General features: G+C 48.7%; 1 protein-coding gene across 2 annotated transcripts in view; it reads left to right on the top strand.

Annotated features, from left to right (window-relative positions):
• The window catches only part of LOC137346033 (major histocompatibility complex class I-related gene protein-like), a 30,165-nt gene extending 15,189 nt beyond the window's left edge, over window positions 1-14,976 (top strand). For both annotated transcript variants that reach the window (XM_068009332.1, XM_068009331.1), the window contains exons 4-6: window positions 11,836-12,111; window positions 14,207-14,331; window positions 14,582-14,976. In XM_068009332.1, coding sequence (XP_067865433.1) covers window positions 11,836-12,111; window positions 14,207-14,292 — 362 coding nt within the window. In that variant the 3' untranslated portion in view covers window positions 14,293-14,331; window positions 14,582-14,976. The remainder of the gene's footprint in view (window positions 1-11,835; window positions 12,112-14,206; window positions 14,332-14,581) is intronic.
• Window positions 14,977-15,815: the final 839 nt, after the last annotated feature.

The raw sequence follows: 15,815 nt of genomic DNA, 5'->3' as shown, positions 1-15,815 counted from the left end.
AGTGTGATCTGGATCCGGATATTGAGTGTGATCTGGATCCGGATGCTGAGTGTGATCTGGACCAGGGTGCAGAGTGTGATCTGGATCCAGGTGCTGAGTGTGATCTGGATCCAGATGCTGAGTGTGATCTGGATCCGGATACTGAGTGTGATCTGGATCCGGATACTGAGTGTGATCTGGATCCGGATGCAGAGTGTGATCTGGATCCGGATACTGAGTCTGATCTGGATCCGGATACTGAGTGTGATCTGGATCCGGATGCAGAGTGTGATCTGGATCTGGATACTGAGTCTGATCTGGATCTGGATACTGAGCCTGATCTGGATCGGGATGCTGAGTGTGATCTGGATCTGGATACTGAGTCTGATCTGGATCGGGATGCAGAGTGTGATCTTGATCCGGATACTGAGTCTGATCTGGATCTGGATGCAGAGTGCGATCTGGATCCGGATACTGAGTGTGATCTGAATCCGGACACTGAGTGTGATCTGGATCCAGATGCTGAGTGTGATCTGGATCCGGTTACTGAGTGTGATCTGGATCCGGATACTGAGTGTGATCTGGATCCAGATGCAGAGTGTGATCTGGATCCGGATACTGAGTCTGATCTGGATCCGGATACTGAGTCTGATCTGGATCTGGATGCAGAGTGTGATCTGGATCCAGATGCTGAGTGTGATCTGGATCCGGATACTGAGTGTGATCTGGATCTGGATACTGAGCCTGATCTGGATCGGGATGCTGAGTGTGATCTGGATCTGGATACTGAGTCTGATCTGGATCGGGATGCAGAGTGTGATCTGGATCCGGATACTGAGTCTGATCTGGATCCGGATGCAGAGTGTGATCTGGATCCGGATACTGAGTGTGATCTGGATCTGGATACTGAGCCTGATCTGAATCGGGATGCTGAGTGTGATCTGGATACTGAGTCTGATCTGGATCGGGATGCTGAGTGTGATCTGGATCCGGATGCAGAGTGTGACCTGGATCCGGATACTGAGTGTGATCTGGATCCGGATGCTGAGTGTGATCTGGATCGGGATGCTGAGTGTGATCTGGATCTGGATACTGAGTGTGATCTGGATCCGGATACTGAGTGTGATCTGGATCCGGATACTGAGTGTGATCTGGATCCGGATGCAGAGTGTGATCTGGATCCGGATACTGAGTCTGATCTGGATCCGGATACTGAGTGTGATCTGGATCCGGATGCAGAGTGTGATCTGGATCTGGATACTGAGTCTGATCTGGATCTGGATACTGAGCCTGATCTGGATCGGGATGCTGAGTGTGATCTGGATCTGGATACTGAGTCTGATCTGGATCGGGATGCAGAGTGTGATCTTGATCCGGATACTGAGTCTGATCTGGATCTGGATGCAGAGTGCGATCTGGATCCGGATACTGAGTGTGATCTGAATCCGGACACTGAGTGTGATCTGGATCCAGATGCTGAGTGTGATCTGGATCCGGTTACTGAGTGTGATCTGGATCCGGATACTGAGTGTGATCTGGATCCAGATGCAGAGTGTGATCTGGATCCGGATACTGAGTCTGATCTGGATCCGGATACTGAGTCTGATCTGGATCTGGATGCAGAGTGTGATCTGGATCCAGATGCTGAGTGTGATCTGGATCCGGATACTGAGTGTGATCTGGATCTGGATACTGAGCCTGATCTGGATCGGGATGCTGAGTGTGATCTGGATCTGGATACTGAGTCTGATCTGGATCGGGATGCAGAGTGTGATCTGGATCCGGATACTGAGTCTGATCTGGATCCGGATGCAGAGTGTGATCTGGATCCGGATACTGAGTGTGATCTGGATCTGGATACTGAGCCTGATCTGAATCGGGATGCTGAGTGTGATCTGGATACTGAGTCTGATCTGGATCGGGATGCTGAGTGTGATCTGGATCCGGATGCAGAGTGTGACCTGGATCCGGATACTGAGTGTGATCTGGATCCGGATGCTGAGTGTGATCTGGATCGGGATGCTGAGTGTGATCTGGATCTGGATACTGAGTGTGATCTGGATCGGGATGCTGAGTGTGATCTGGATCTGGATGCAGAATGTGATCTGGATCCGGATACAGAGTGTGATCTGGATCCGGATGCAGAGTGTGATCTGGATCAGGATACTGAGTGTGATCTGGATCGGGATGCTGAGTGTGATATGGATCAAGGTGCAGAGTGTGATCTGGATCCGGATACTGAGTGTGATCTGTATCCGGATACTTAGTGTGATCCGGATGCGGATGCAGAGTGTGATCTGTATCCGGATATTGAGTGTGATCTGGATCCGGATGCTGAGTGTGATCTGGACCAGGGTGCAGAGTGTGATCTGGATCCAGGTGCTGAGTGTGATCTGGATCCAGATGCTGAGTGTGATCTGGATCCGGATACTGAGTGTGATCTGAATCCGGATGCAGAGTGTGATCTGGATCCGGATGCAGAGTGTGATCTGGATCCGGATGCAGAGTGTGATCTGGATCCAGATGCTGAGTGTGATCTGTATCCGGATGCAGAGTGTGTTCTGGATCCGGATACTGAGTGTGATCCGGATCCGGATGCAGAGTGTGATCTGGATCCGGATATTGAGTGTGATCTGGATCCGGATGCTGAGTGTGATCTGGACCAGGGTGCAGAGTGTGATCTGGATCCAGGTGCTGAGTGTGATCTGGATCCAGATGCTGAGTGTGATCTGGATCCGGATACTGAGTGTGATCTGAATCCGGATGCAGAGTGTGATCTGGATCCGGATGCAGAGTGTGATCTGGATCCGGATACTGAGTGTGATCTGGATCCGGATGCAGAGTGTGATCTGGATCCAGATGCTGAGTGTGATCTGGATCCAGATACTGAGTCTGATCTGGATCCGGATGCAGAGTGTGATCTGGATCCGGATACTGAGTGTGATCTGGATCCGGATGCAGAGTGTGATCTGGATCCAGATGCTGAGTGTGATCTGGATCCAGATACTGAGTCTGATCTGGATCCGGATGCAGAGTGTTATCTGGATCCGGATACTGAGTGTGATCTGGATCTGGATACTGAGCCTGATCTGGATCGGGATGCAGAGAGTGATCTGGATCTGGATACTGAGTCTGATCTGGATCGGGATGCTGAGTGTGATCTGGATCTGGATACTGAGTGTGATCTGGATCGGGATACTGAGTCTGATCTGGATCCGGATACTGAGTGTGATCTGGATCCGGATGCAGAGTGTGATCTGGATCTGGATACTGAGTCTGATCTGGATCTGGATACTGAGCCTGATCTGGATCGGGATGCTGAGTGTGATCTGGATCTGGATACTGAGCCTGATCTGGATCGGGATGCAGAGAGTGATCTGGATCTGGATACTGAGTCTGATCTGGATCTGGATACTGAGTCTGATCTGGATCCGGATACTGAGTGTGATCTGGATCCGGATGCAGAGTGTGATCTGGATCTGGATACTGAGTCTGATCTGGATCTGGATACTGAGCCTGATCTGGATCGGGATGCTGAGTGTGATCTGGATCTGGATACTGAGTCTGATCTGGATCGGGATGCAGAGTGTGATCTTGATCCGGATACTGAGTCTGATCTGGATCTGGATGCAGAGTGCGATCTGGATCCGGATACTGAGTGTGATCTGAATCCGGACACTGAGTGTGATCTGGATCCAGATGCTGAGTGTGATCTGGATCCGGTTACTGAGTGTGATCTGGATCCGGATACTGAGTGTGATCTGGATCCAGATGCAGAGTGTGATCTGGATCCGGATACTGAGTCTGATCTGGATCCGGATACTGAGTCTGATCTGGATCTGGATGCAGAGTGTGATCTGGATCCAGATGCTGAGTGTGATCTGGATCCGGATACTGAGTGTGATCTGGATCTGGATACTGAGCCTGATCTGGATCGGGATGCTGAGTGTGATCTGGATCTGGATACTGAGTCTGATCTGGATCGGGATGCAGAGTGTGATCTGGATCCGGATACTGAGTCTGATCTGGATCCGGATGCAGAGTGTGATCTGGATCCGGATACTGAGTGTGATCTGGATCTGGATACTGAGCCTGATCTGAATCGGGATGCTGAGTGTGATCTGGATACTGAGTCTGATCTGGATCCGGATGCAGAGTGTGATCTGGATCCGGATACTGAGTGTGATCTGGATCTGGATACTGAGCCTGATCTGGATCGGGATGCTGAGTGTGATCTGGATCCGGATGCAGAGTGTGACCTGGATCCGGATACTGAGTGTGATCTGGATCCGGATGCTGAGTGTGATCTGGATCGGGATGCTGAGTGTGATCTGGATCTGGATACTGAGTGTGATCTGGATCGGGATGCTGAGTGTGATCTGGATCTGGATGCAGAATGTGATCTGGATCCGGATACAGAGTGTGATCTGGATCCGGATGCAGAGTGTGATCTGGATCGGGATACTGAGTGTGATCTGGATCGGGATGCTGAGTGTGATATGGATCAAGGTGCAGAGTGTGATCTGGATCCGGATACTGAGTGTGATCTGTATCCGGATACTTAGTGTGATCCGGATGCGGATGCAGAGTGTGATCTGTATCCGGATATTGAGTGTGATCTGGATCCGGATGCTGAGTGTGATCTGGACCAGGGTGTAGAGTGTGATCTGGATCCAGGTGCTGAGTGTGATCTGGATCCAGATGCTGAGTGTGATCTGTATCCGGATGCAGAGTGTGTTCTGGATCCGGATACTGAGTGTGATCCGGATCCGGATGCAGAGTGTGATCTGGATCCGGATATTGAGTGTGATCTGGATCCGGATGCTGAGTGTGATCTGGACCAGGGTGCAGAGTGTGATCTGGATCCAGGTGCTGAGTGTGATCTGGATCCAGATGCTGAGTGTGATCTGGATCCGGATACTGTGTGATCTGGATCTGGATACTGAGTGTGATCTGAATCCGGATGCAGAGTGTGATCTGGATCCGGATGCAGAGTGTGATCTGGATCCGGATACTGAGTGTGATCTGGATCCGGATGCAGAGTGTGATCTGGATCCAGATGCTGAGTGTGATCTGGATCCAGATACTGAGTCTGATCTGGATCCGGATGCAGAGTGTTATCTGGATCCGGATACTGAGTGTGATCTGGATCTGGATACTGAGCCTGATCTGGATCGGGATGCAGAGAGTGATCTGGATCTGGATACTGAGTCTGATCTGGATCAGGATGCAGAGTGTGATCTGGATCCGGATACTGAGTCTGATCTGGATCTGGATACTGAGTCTGATCTGGATCCGGATACTGAGTGTGATCTGGATCCGGACACTGAGTGTGATCTGGATCCAGATGCTGAGTGTGATCTGGACCCGGTTACTGAGTGTGATCTGGATCCGGATACTGAGTGTGATCTGGATCCAGATGCAGAGTGTGATCTGGATCCGGATGCTGAGTCTGATCTGGATCTGGATACTGAGTCTGATCTGGATCTGGATGCAGAGTATGATCTGGATCCGGATACTGAGTGTGATCTGGATCTGGATACTGAGCCTGATCTGGATCGGGATGCTGAGTGTGATCTGGATCCGGATACTGAGTCTGATCTGGATCCGGATGCAGAGTGTGATCTGGATCCAGATACTGAGTGTGATCTGGATCTGGATACTGAGCCTGATCTGAATCGGGATGCTGAGTGTGATCTGGATCTGGATACTGAGTCTGATCTGGATCGGGATGCTGAGTGTGATCTGGATCCGGATGCAGAGTGTGATCTGGATCCGGATGCAGAGTGTGACCTGGATCCGGATACTGAGTCTGATCTGGATCGGGATGCTGAGTGTGATATGGATCCGGATGCAGAGTGTGACCTGGATCCGGATACTGAGTGTGATCTGGATCCGGATGCTGAGTGTGATCTGGATCGGGATGCTGAGTGTGATCTGGATCTGGATACTGAGTGTGATCTGGATCGGGATGCTGAGTGTGATCTGGATCTGGATGCAGAATGTGATCTGGATCCGGATACAGAGTGTGATCTGGATCCGGATGCAGAGTGTGATCTGGATCGGGATACTGAGTGTGATCTGGATCCAGATGCAGAGTGTGATCTGGATCGGGATGCTGAGTGTGATATGGATCAAGGTGCAGAGTGTGATCTGGATCCGGATACTGAGTGTGATCTGTATCCGGATACTTAGTGTGATCCGGATGCGGATGCAGAGTGTGATCTGTATCCGGATATTGAGTGTGATCTGGATCCGGATGCTGAGTGTGATCTGGACCAGGGTGTAGAGTGTGATCTGGATCCAGGTGCTGAGTGTGATCTGGATCCAGATGCTGAGTGTGATCTGGATCCGGATGCTGAGTGTGATCTGGACCAGGGTGCAGAGTGTGATCTGGATCCAGGTGCTGAGTGTGATCTGGATCCAGATGCTGAGTGTGATCTGGACCAGGGTGCAGAGTGTGATCTGGATCCAGGTGCTGAGTGTGATCTGTATCCGGATGCAGAGTGTGATCCGGATCCGGATACTGAGTCTGATCTGGATCTGGATACTGAGTCTGATCTGGATCAGGATGCAGAGTGTGATCTGGATCCGGATATTGAGTGTGATCTGGATCCGGATGCTGAGTGTGATCTGGACCAGGGTGTAGAGTGTGATCTGGATCCAGGTGCTGAGTGTGATCTGGATCCAGATGCTGAGTGTGATCTGTATCAGGATGCAGAGTATGATCTGGATCCGGATACTGAGTCTGATCTGGATCTGGATACTGAGTCTGATCTGGATCAGGATGCAGAGTGTGATCTGGATCCGGATACTGAGTCTGATCTGGATCTGGATACTGAGTCTGATCTGGATCAGGATGCAGAGTGTGATCTGGATCCGGATACTGAGTCTGATCTGGATCTGGATGCTGAGTGTGATCTGGATCGGGATGCAGAGTGTGATCTGGATCCGGATACTGAGTCTGATCTGGATCTGGATACTGAGTCTGATCTGGATCAGGATGCAGAGTGTGATCTGGATCCAGATACTGAGTGTGATCTGGATCCGGATAATGAGTGTGATCTGGATCCGGATGCTGAGTGTGATCTGGATCGGGATGCTGAGTGTGATCTGGATCCGGATGCAGAGTGTGATCTGGATCCGGATACTGAGTGTGATCTGGATCCAGATACTGAGTGTGATCTGGATCCGGATACTGAGTGTGATTTGGATCTGGATGCTGAGTGTGATCTGGATCGGGATGCTGAGTGTGATCTGGATCCGGATACTGAGTGTGATCTGGATCCAGATACTGAGTGTGATCTGGATCTGGATGCTGAGTCTGATCTGGATCGGGATGCTGAGTCTGATCTGGATCCGGATGCAGAGTTTGATCTGGATCCGGATACTGAGTCTGATCTGGATCCGGATGCAGAGTGTGATCTGGATCCGGATACTGAGTGTGATCTGGATCTGGATACTGAGCCTGATCTGAATCGGGATACTGAGTGTGATTTGGATCGGGATGCTGAGTGTGATCTGTATCCGGATACTGAGTCTGATCTGGATCCAGATACTGAGTGTGATCTGGATCTGGATGCTGAGTGTGATCTGGATCTGGATACTGAGTCTGATCTGGATCGGGATGCAGAGTGTGATCTGGATCCGGATACTGAGTCTGATCTGGATCCGGATGCAGAGTGTGATCTGGATCCGGATACTGAGTGTGATCTGGATCTGGATACTGAGCCTGATCTGAATCGGGATGCTGAGTGTGATCTGGATCCGGATACTGAGTCTGATCTGGATCGGGATGCTGAGTGTGATCTGGATCTGGATACTGAGTCTGATCTGGATCCGGATACTGAGTGTGATCTGTATCCGGATGCAGAGTATGATCTGGATCCGGATACTGAGTGTGATCTGGATCGGGATGCTGAGTGTGATCTGGATCTGGATACTGAGTCTGATCTGGATTGGGATGCTGAGTGTGATATGTATCCGGATGCAGAGTGTGATCTGGATCCGGATGCAGAGTGTGATCTGGATCCGGATACTGAGTCTGATCTGGATCCGGATACTGAGTGTGATCTGGATCCGAATACTGAGTCTGATCTGGATCCGGATGCAGAGTGTGATCTGGATCCGGATACTGAGTGTGATCTGGATCTGGATACTGAGTGTGATATGGATCAGGATGCTGAGTGTGATCTGGATCTGGATACTGAGTCTGATCTGGATCTGGATACTGAGTGTGATCAGGATCGGGATGCAGAGTGTGATCTGGATCCGGATACTGAGTGTGATATGGATCCGGATACTGAGTGTGATCAGGATCGGGATGCAGAGTGTGATCTGGATCCGGATACTGAGTGTGATCTGGATCGGGATGCTGAGTGTGATCTGAATCCGGATACTGAGTGTGATCTGGATCCGGATACTGAGTGTGATCTGGTTCGGGATACTGAGTGTGATCTGGATCAGGATGCTGAGTGTGATCTGAATCTGGATGCTGAGTGTGATCTGAATCCGGATACTGAGTGTGATCTGGATCCGGATACTGAGTGTGATCTGGATCGGGATGCAGAGTGTGATCTGGATCCGGATGCAGAGTGTGATCTGGATCCAGATACTGAGTGTGATCGGGATCCGGATACTGAGTGTGATCTGGATCGGGATGCTGAGTGTGATCTGGATCCGGATACTGAGTGTGATCTGGATCCGGATACTGAGTGTGATCTGGATCGGGATGCTGAGTGTGATCTGGATCCGGATACTGAGTGTGATCTGGATCGGGATGCTGAGTGTGATCTGGATCCGGATGCAGAGTGTGATCTGGATCTGGATACTGAGTGTGATCTGGATCGGGATGCTGAGTGTGATCTGGATCCGGATACTGAGTCTGATCTGGATCCGGATACTGAGTGTGATCTGGATCGGGATGCTGAGTGTGATCTGGATCCGGATACTGAGTGTGATCTGGATCGGGATGCTGAGTGTGATCTGGATCCGGATGCAGAGTGTGATCTGGATCTGGATACTGAGTGTGATCTGGATCGGGATGCTGAGTGTGATCTGGATCTGGATACTGAGTGTGATCTGGATCCAGATACTGAGTGTGATCTGGATCTGGATGCTGAGTGTGATCTGGATCCGGATGCAGAGTGTGATCTGGATCTGGATACTGAGTGTGATCTGGATCGGGATGCTGAGTGTGATCTGGATCTGGATACTGAGTCTGATCTGGATCCGGATACTGAGTGTGATCTGGATCCGGATGCAGAGTGTGATCTGGATCTGGATACTGAGTCTGATCTGGATCTGGATACTGAGTGTGATCTAGATCGGGATGCTGAGTGTGATCTGGATCCGGATACTGAGTCTGATCTGGATCCGGATACTGAGTGTGATCTGGATCGGGATGCTGAGTGTGATCTGTATCCGGATGCAGAGTGTGATCTGGATCCGGATTCTGAGTGTGATCTGGATCGGGATGCTGAGTGTGATCTGGATCTGGATACTGAGTCTGATCTGGATCCGGTTACTGAGTGTGATCTGGATCCGGATGCAGAGTGTGATCTGGATCTGGATACTGAGTCTGATCTGGATCTGGATACTGAGTGTGATCTAGATCGGGATGCTGAGTGTGATCTGTATCCGGATGCAGAGTGTGATCTGGATCCAGATTCTGAGTGTGATATGTATCCGGATGCAGAGTGTGATCTGGATCCGGATACTGAGTGTGATCTGGATCCAGATACTGAGTGTGATCTGTATCGGGATGCTGAGTGTGATCTGGATCCGGATACTGAGTGTGATGTGGATCGGGATGCTGAGTGTGATCTGGATCCGGATGCAGAGTGTGATCTGGATCGGGATGCAGAGTGTGATCTGGATCCGGATACTGAGTGTGATCTGGATCGGGATGCTGAGTGTGATCTGGATCCGGATACTGAGTCTGATCTGGATCCGGATACTGAGTCTGATCTGGATACTGAGTGTGATCTGGATCCAGATACTGATTCTGATCTGGATCCGGATACTGAGTGTGATCTGGATCCGGATACTGAATGTGATCTGGATCCGGATACTGAGTGTGATCTGGATCGGGATACTGAGTGTGATCTGGATCTGGATACTGAGTCTGATCTGGATCCGGATACTGAGTGTGATCTGTATCCGGATACTGAGTCTGATCTGGATCTGGATACTGAGTCTGATCTGGATCTGGATACTGAGTGTGATCTGGATCCGGATACTGAGTGTGATCTGGATCAGGATGCTGAGTGTGATCTGGATCCGGATGCAGAGTGTGATCTGGATCTGGATAATGTGTGTGATCTGGATCGGGATGCTGAGTGTGATCTGGATCCGGATACTGAGTGTGATCTGGACCCGGATTCTGAGTGTGATCTGGATCGGGATACTGAGTCTGATCTGGATCTGGATGCAGAGTGTGATCTGGATCCGGATACTGAGTCTGATCTGGATCCAGATACTGAGTCTGATCTGGATCCGGATACTGAGTCTGATCTGGATCGGGATGCTGAGTCTGATCTGGATCCGGATGCAGAGTGTGATCTGGATCCGGATACTGAGTGTGATCTGGATCAGGATGCTGAGTGTGATCTGGATCCGGATGCAGAGTGTGATCTGGATCCGGATACTGAGTGTGATCTGGATCTGGATACTGAGTGTGATCTGGATCGGGATGCTGAGTGTGATCTGGATCTGGATACTGAGTCTGCTCTGGATCGGGATGCAGAGTGTGATCTGGATCCGGATACTGAGTCTGATCTGGATCCGGATACTGAGTGTGATCTGGATCTGGATACTGAGTGTGATCTGGATCCGGATACTGAGTCTGATCTGGATCGGGATGCTGAGTGTGATCTGGATCTGGATGCAGAATGTGATCTGGATCTGGATACTGAGTGTGATCTGAATCCGGATGCAGAGTGTGATTTGGATGCAGATGCTGAGTGTGATCTAGATCCGGATCCTGAGTGTGATCTGGATCGGGATGCTGAGTGTGATCTGGATCGGGATGCTGAGTGTGATCTGGATCTGGATACTGAGTGTGATCTGGATCCAGATGCAGAGTGTGAATTGGATGCAGATACTGAGTGTGATCTGGATCCGGATGCAGAGTGTGATCTGGATCGGGATGCTGAGTGTGATCTAGATCCGGATACTGAGTGTGATCTGGATCCGGATGCAGAGTGTGATCTGGATCCAGATGCTGAGTGTGATCTGGATCCAGATACTGAGTCTGATCTGGATCCGGATGCTGAGTCTGATCTGGATCTGGATACTGAGTGTGATCTGGATCGGGATGCTGAGTCTGATCTGGATCTGGATACTGAGTGTGATCTGGATCCGGATGCTGAGTCTGATCTGGATCTGGATACTGAGTGTGATCTGGATCGGGATGCTGAGTCTGATCTGGATCTGGATACTGAGTGTGATCTGGATCCGGATGCTGATTCTGATCTGGATCTGGATACTGAGTGTGATCTGGATCGGGATGCTGAGTCTGATCTGGATCTGGATACTGAGTGTGATCTGGATCGGGATGCTGAGTCTGATCTGGATCTGGATACTGAGTGTGATCTGGATCCAGATGCAGAGTGTGATCTAGATCCGGATACTGAGTGTGATCTGGATCGGGATGCTGAGTCTGATCTGGATCTGGATACTGAGTGTGATCTGGATCCAGATGCAGAGTGTGATTTGGATGCAGATACTGAGTGTGATCTGGATCCAGATGCAGAGTGTGATTTGGATGCAGATACTGAGTGTGATCTGGTTCTCTTTGCTGAATGTGTTATCGAGTTTATAGAAATAGTGATTTGATTCTCAGTTCTTCCCCAGTTGCTCCTCAGGTGCTGCTTTTCCAAAGGAACTTCACTGGTGGGGTGCCCAGAACCCTCTTGTGCCTCATCACTGCCTTCTACCCACGTGCCATCAATGCCACCTGGCTGAGGAATGACGAACCTGTGTCAGACCACCTTAGTGTGACAGTTTTACCAAACCATGATGCGACATACAGGATGGAAATCCTCATTAACATTGAAGGCATTGGCGCAAATGACTACTCCTGTCAGGTTCAACACAGCAGCCTGTCCAAGACTCTGATAGTGAGGTCAGGTAAGTTATCATACAATGATGCTGCACAAAAGACAACATTTGGCGCATCATGCCTGTGCAGTTCTTTTAAAGCACTATTCAATATAGGCCTGCTTGTCCTCTCTCTTTCCTCATAGCCCTGCAGTTATATTAAATCTGTGTCCTCTAGTTACTGATGCTTCTGCCACTGGAAACAGATTTAACTTATTTACCCTTTATTAGTCATGAGTCAACGAGATAGAGGTAAAATGGAGGGAAAGAGAGTTTTGAAAAATACATGGAAGAGTGAGGAGAGGCCTAACTATAGAACTCGACCAGCACCGGGCTGGAGACTGACTGAAATTAAACCACAAAGACATGAACAGATTCAGGTACAGCCGGTGAGGTCGGGGGGCAAATAGTCACTCAGCAGACCGGGGAGTTCATGACCTCAGCCTTTCAGTTGGAAAGGTTTGTTTTACTCAGGGAGAGACAGCACGGAAATGTTAAAGATAAATCTTGTCTGTCTAACTTGACTGAATTCTTTGAGGTAACAGAGAAAGTCGTGCAGTAGATATTATATATATATATATATATATATGGACTTTCAGAAAGCGTTCGACAAACTGCCATGCAGGAGGCTTATTAAGAAGATGGAAGCCCATGGAATTAAGGGGGAAGCAGCGTTATGGATACATAAATATCTCAGTGACAGGAAGTGAAGGTTCGTGGGGGTGGATGTTTTTCAGACACGCTGACGTTTCCTGAGGGTCAGTTTTGAGTCCATTGCTCTTTTCAGTTTTTATAAACGATTTTGTCTACGATGTAGGGAGCAGCATTATAAAGTTCACAGATGTTCAAAAACATCTGGTGGATGGAGTTCAATGTGGAGACATGTCAGGTGATGTACTTTGGAAGGACAGATGTGGAAAGACATTTAACTGTAAATGGGTAGATTTTGAAAAGTATTGGTGACCTTGGTGTCCTATACATAATTCCTTCAAAACACGGGCAGGCCAAGTTGATCAGGTGGTTTTACGAGCATTTGGGTTAATAATTAAAGGCACAAGAATACGAAAGCAAAGAGATCATGCTGGAACTTTATAAATTACTGGCTAGGCCTCAGCTGGAGTATCGTGCCCAATTCTGGGCACCCCAATTCAGGAAAGATGTAAAAGTCTACTGCTTACTGTGTCTGCCACTTCCAGCCACAGGAAACAATACTGCTCTGCAGGCCATTGCAGCCCACGGTAGGATCTCCAGGGAAGAGTCAGAGAACCGGGGAGCAGAATTTCCACCTTGCACTTTCATTCTTGTGCTTGCTGAAGCCTCAGGAACCAGATGCTCAGATGCAGCCATTCAGACCCCTAATTGAGCAGGGTGGGGAGGGGGTGCTCCCTTTAAATAGAAATCCTTCCATTGATGGTTGCGGGTCATCACCACGCCTGTACTCTGTGACTGGTTGGGAAACCCGGAGGCGCGATATTAATGCCACGGCTGAGATAAACAGCCACGGCAAAGCCCACTTCTTTCACAAGCGGATTCCTGACCCACCACCCCCAGGCAATCATCCACTGCCAACGAGTTGGTCTGGTTAAAAATTCTGTCCATGGTCTTCGATTGCATTGGATATATCATTGCAATAGGATACAGGCAATCTTTAGCCAATGCTTGACAATATTCAACCGAAAGCCACTTCCTATAGAAATCCTGCGGAATGGTTTTCCTTAAAAATGGATCTCACCAGCCGCTGATGGACAATCCAAGATGGGCCGTTCTCAAGCTCTCGGGTGGTGAAACTGACCTCGGGCAGTAACACGGAAACTGGCAAGTGTGAATCCGTAGCTCTGTTTTACCCACTCAATGGAAAAGAAATGTGGGGTCGGGTGTAAAACGGGGGCCCATTGGTTGTCACCCAAAACCTATCAATTCCAAAATTGAAAGTGTAGCTGCTCCATTGTTGGGTCGAATGCTGTTGCGGGGGGAGGGGGGTGCTGGTTGGGGTGTGTGAGCTGAGGGTTGCCCCCATTGTCAGTGACATAAACACTCCTGGCGAAGTGGGTTATTATCTTCAACTTCTCGTACTTCACTGTTAATGTCCCTTAATGTGCTGTATGTGTTTTTACCTGGTGTGCAGAATCCGGAGGGTCGAATGAGATTATTAGTCCTGGCCCAGTGCTGGGGCTCTTAGCTGTGCTGGCAATAATCGCAGGAGAGGTTTAGAGAACAGAACATTAGGAGAGAGGAAAGGTCTAAGCGCAGGTGAGTAAGATCACGCATCCCAGTCCCACATCTTAATCATCAACCTAAAAACAAGTAACTTGACAAAAAAGAAAGACTTGCATTTCTATAGCGCCTTTCATGAGCACCTGACATCTCAAAGCACTTTACAGCTGATGAAGTACTTTTTGAAGTGTAGTCACTGTTGTAATGTAGGAAATGCACGAACAAGGAAACAAGTTAATAAATGGCAATATTCCATCTCTAATCTCCTCCCATTTCTCCTTCCCAGACGAGCATTGATTCCTCATTCAATCCAAGACTCTCACCAGCTGCGCAGCTGGGAAGACAGCATGGAGATGCTCTCTGTTACACTGGCGAGTGACTGCAAACCTGAGCAGCCTCACTGTTGCATCTAACAAGATAACTGGCCGGATGGATCTTTTGCTGCTTTGCATTAATGTTTTGTTACATTTCACTCCGGGGCTGGGTTCAGTGTAGTGGTGTACTGCACCTTGCCCTTTGACCCCTGGGTTCTGTATGTTAATTGTGTTTAATCATATGCAGATGGCGGGCTTCTTGAATATATGTAAGCAGACATTTTAGTGAAACTGGGTGAAGGTTTAAGTGAGGAGCTTCCTTTTTGTAACTTTTTCACTTCGTAAAATAAATGCAAAACTGAGTAAAGATTGGCTCCAGTATCATCCTTCAACAAGAAGCTTTCTGGAGTATACCATGGTAGCAGAGAATGGTTGCCTAAAGGTGATCGTTGGAAACCAAGAAAAAGAAATCACATGGAAATCTAAAATCCCAGTGGCTATTGTGGTAATGACAGATACATGTTTAAATTGGTCATTGTAAATTGTCCCTAGTGTAGGTAGGTGGTAGGAGAATTGAGGGAAGGTAGGGGATATGGGATTAATGTACGATTGGTATAAATGGGTGGTTGATGGTCAGCACAGACTCAGTGAGCTGAAGGGCCTGTTTCAGTGCTGTATCTCTCTATGACTCTAAAATTGTCAAGGTACGATTACGCTCCGATGTTCTCTGAGTTTGAACTATAAGACCAGTGGAAGAATGAAGTGGATATGTGGACACATAATATGTCTCTACCAAAAAGGAAACAAGGTATGGCCTTGGCATTGTCACTTCCTACCAAAAGTAAAATCAAAAGTTTAAGCAATTTGTGAACTGGATACTCATTAGTTGGATACTGATGAAGGTTTGGATCTTCTGTTAGAATTTTTGAATGAGATGTGCAAGAAAGATGGACCATTAAATACCTATGTGAAATGGTCAGACCTTGATAGATTTTTGAAAACAGATGGCTATTCAATGGAGAAATATATCGTGGACTTCAACAGACAATATAAAAGATGGAGGAAATTCAATGTGGAGATCCCTGGTTCAACGCTAGCATTTATAATGCTAGATTGTGCTAGGGTGTCGCATATGGACAGGCTCCTGGTTCTAACTGGGGTTCAGTTCTTGGAAAAAGACTCCCTGTTGGATCAGATGTCTGCTGC

This window comes from Heterodontus francisci, chromosome 29, assembly GCF_036365525.1.
Source record: "Heterodontus francisci isolate sHetFra1 chromosome 29, sHetFra1.hap1, whole genome shotgun sequence".
Lineage (NCBI taxonomy): Eukaryota > Metazoa > Chordata > Chondrichthyes > Heterodontiformes > Heterodontidae > Heterodontus > Heterodontus francisci.
This window is presented reverse-complemented; position numbering and strand designations above follow the sequence as displayed.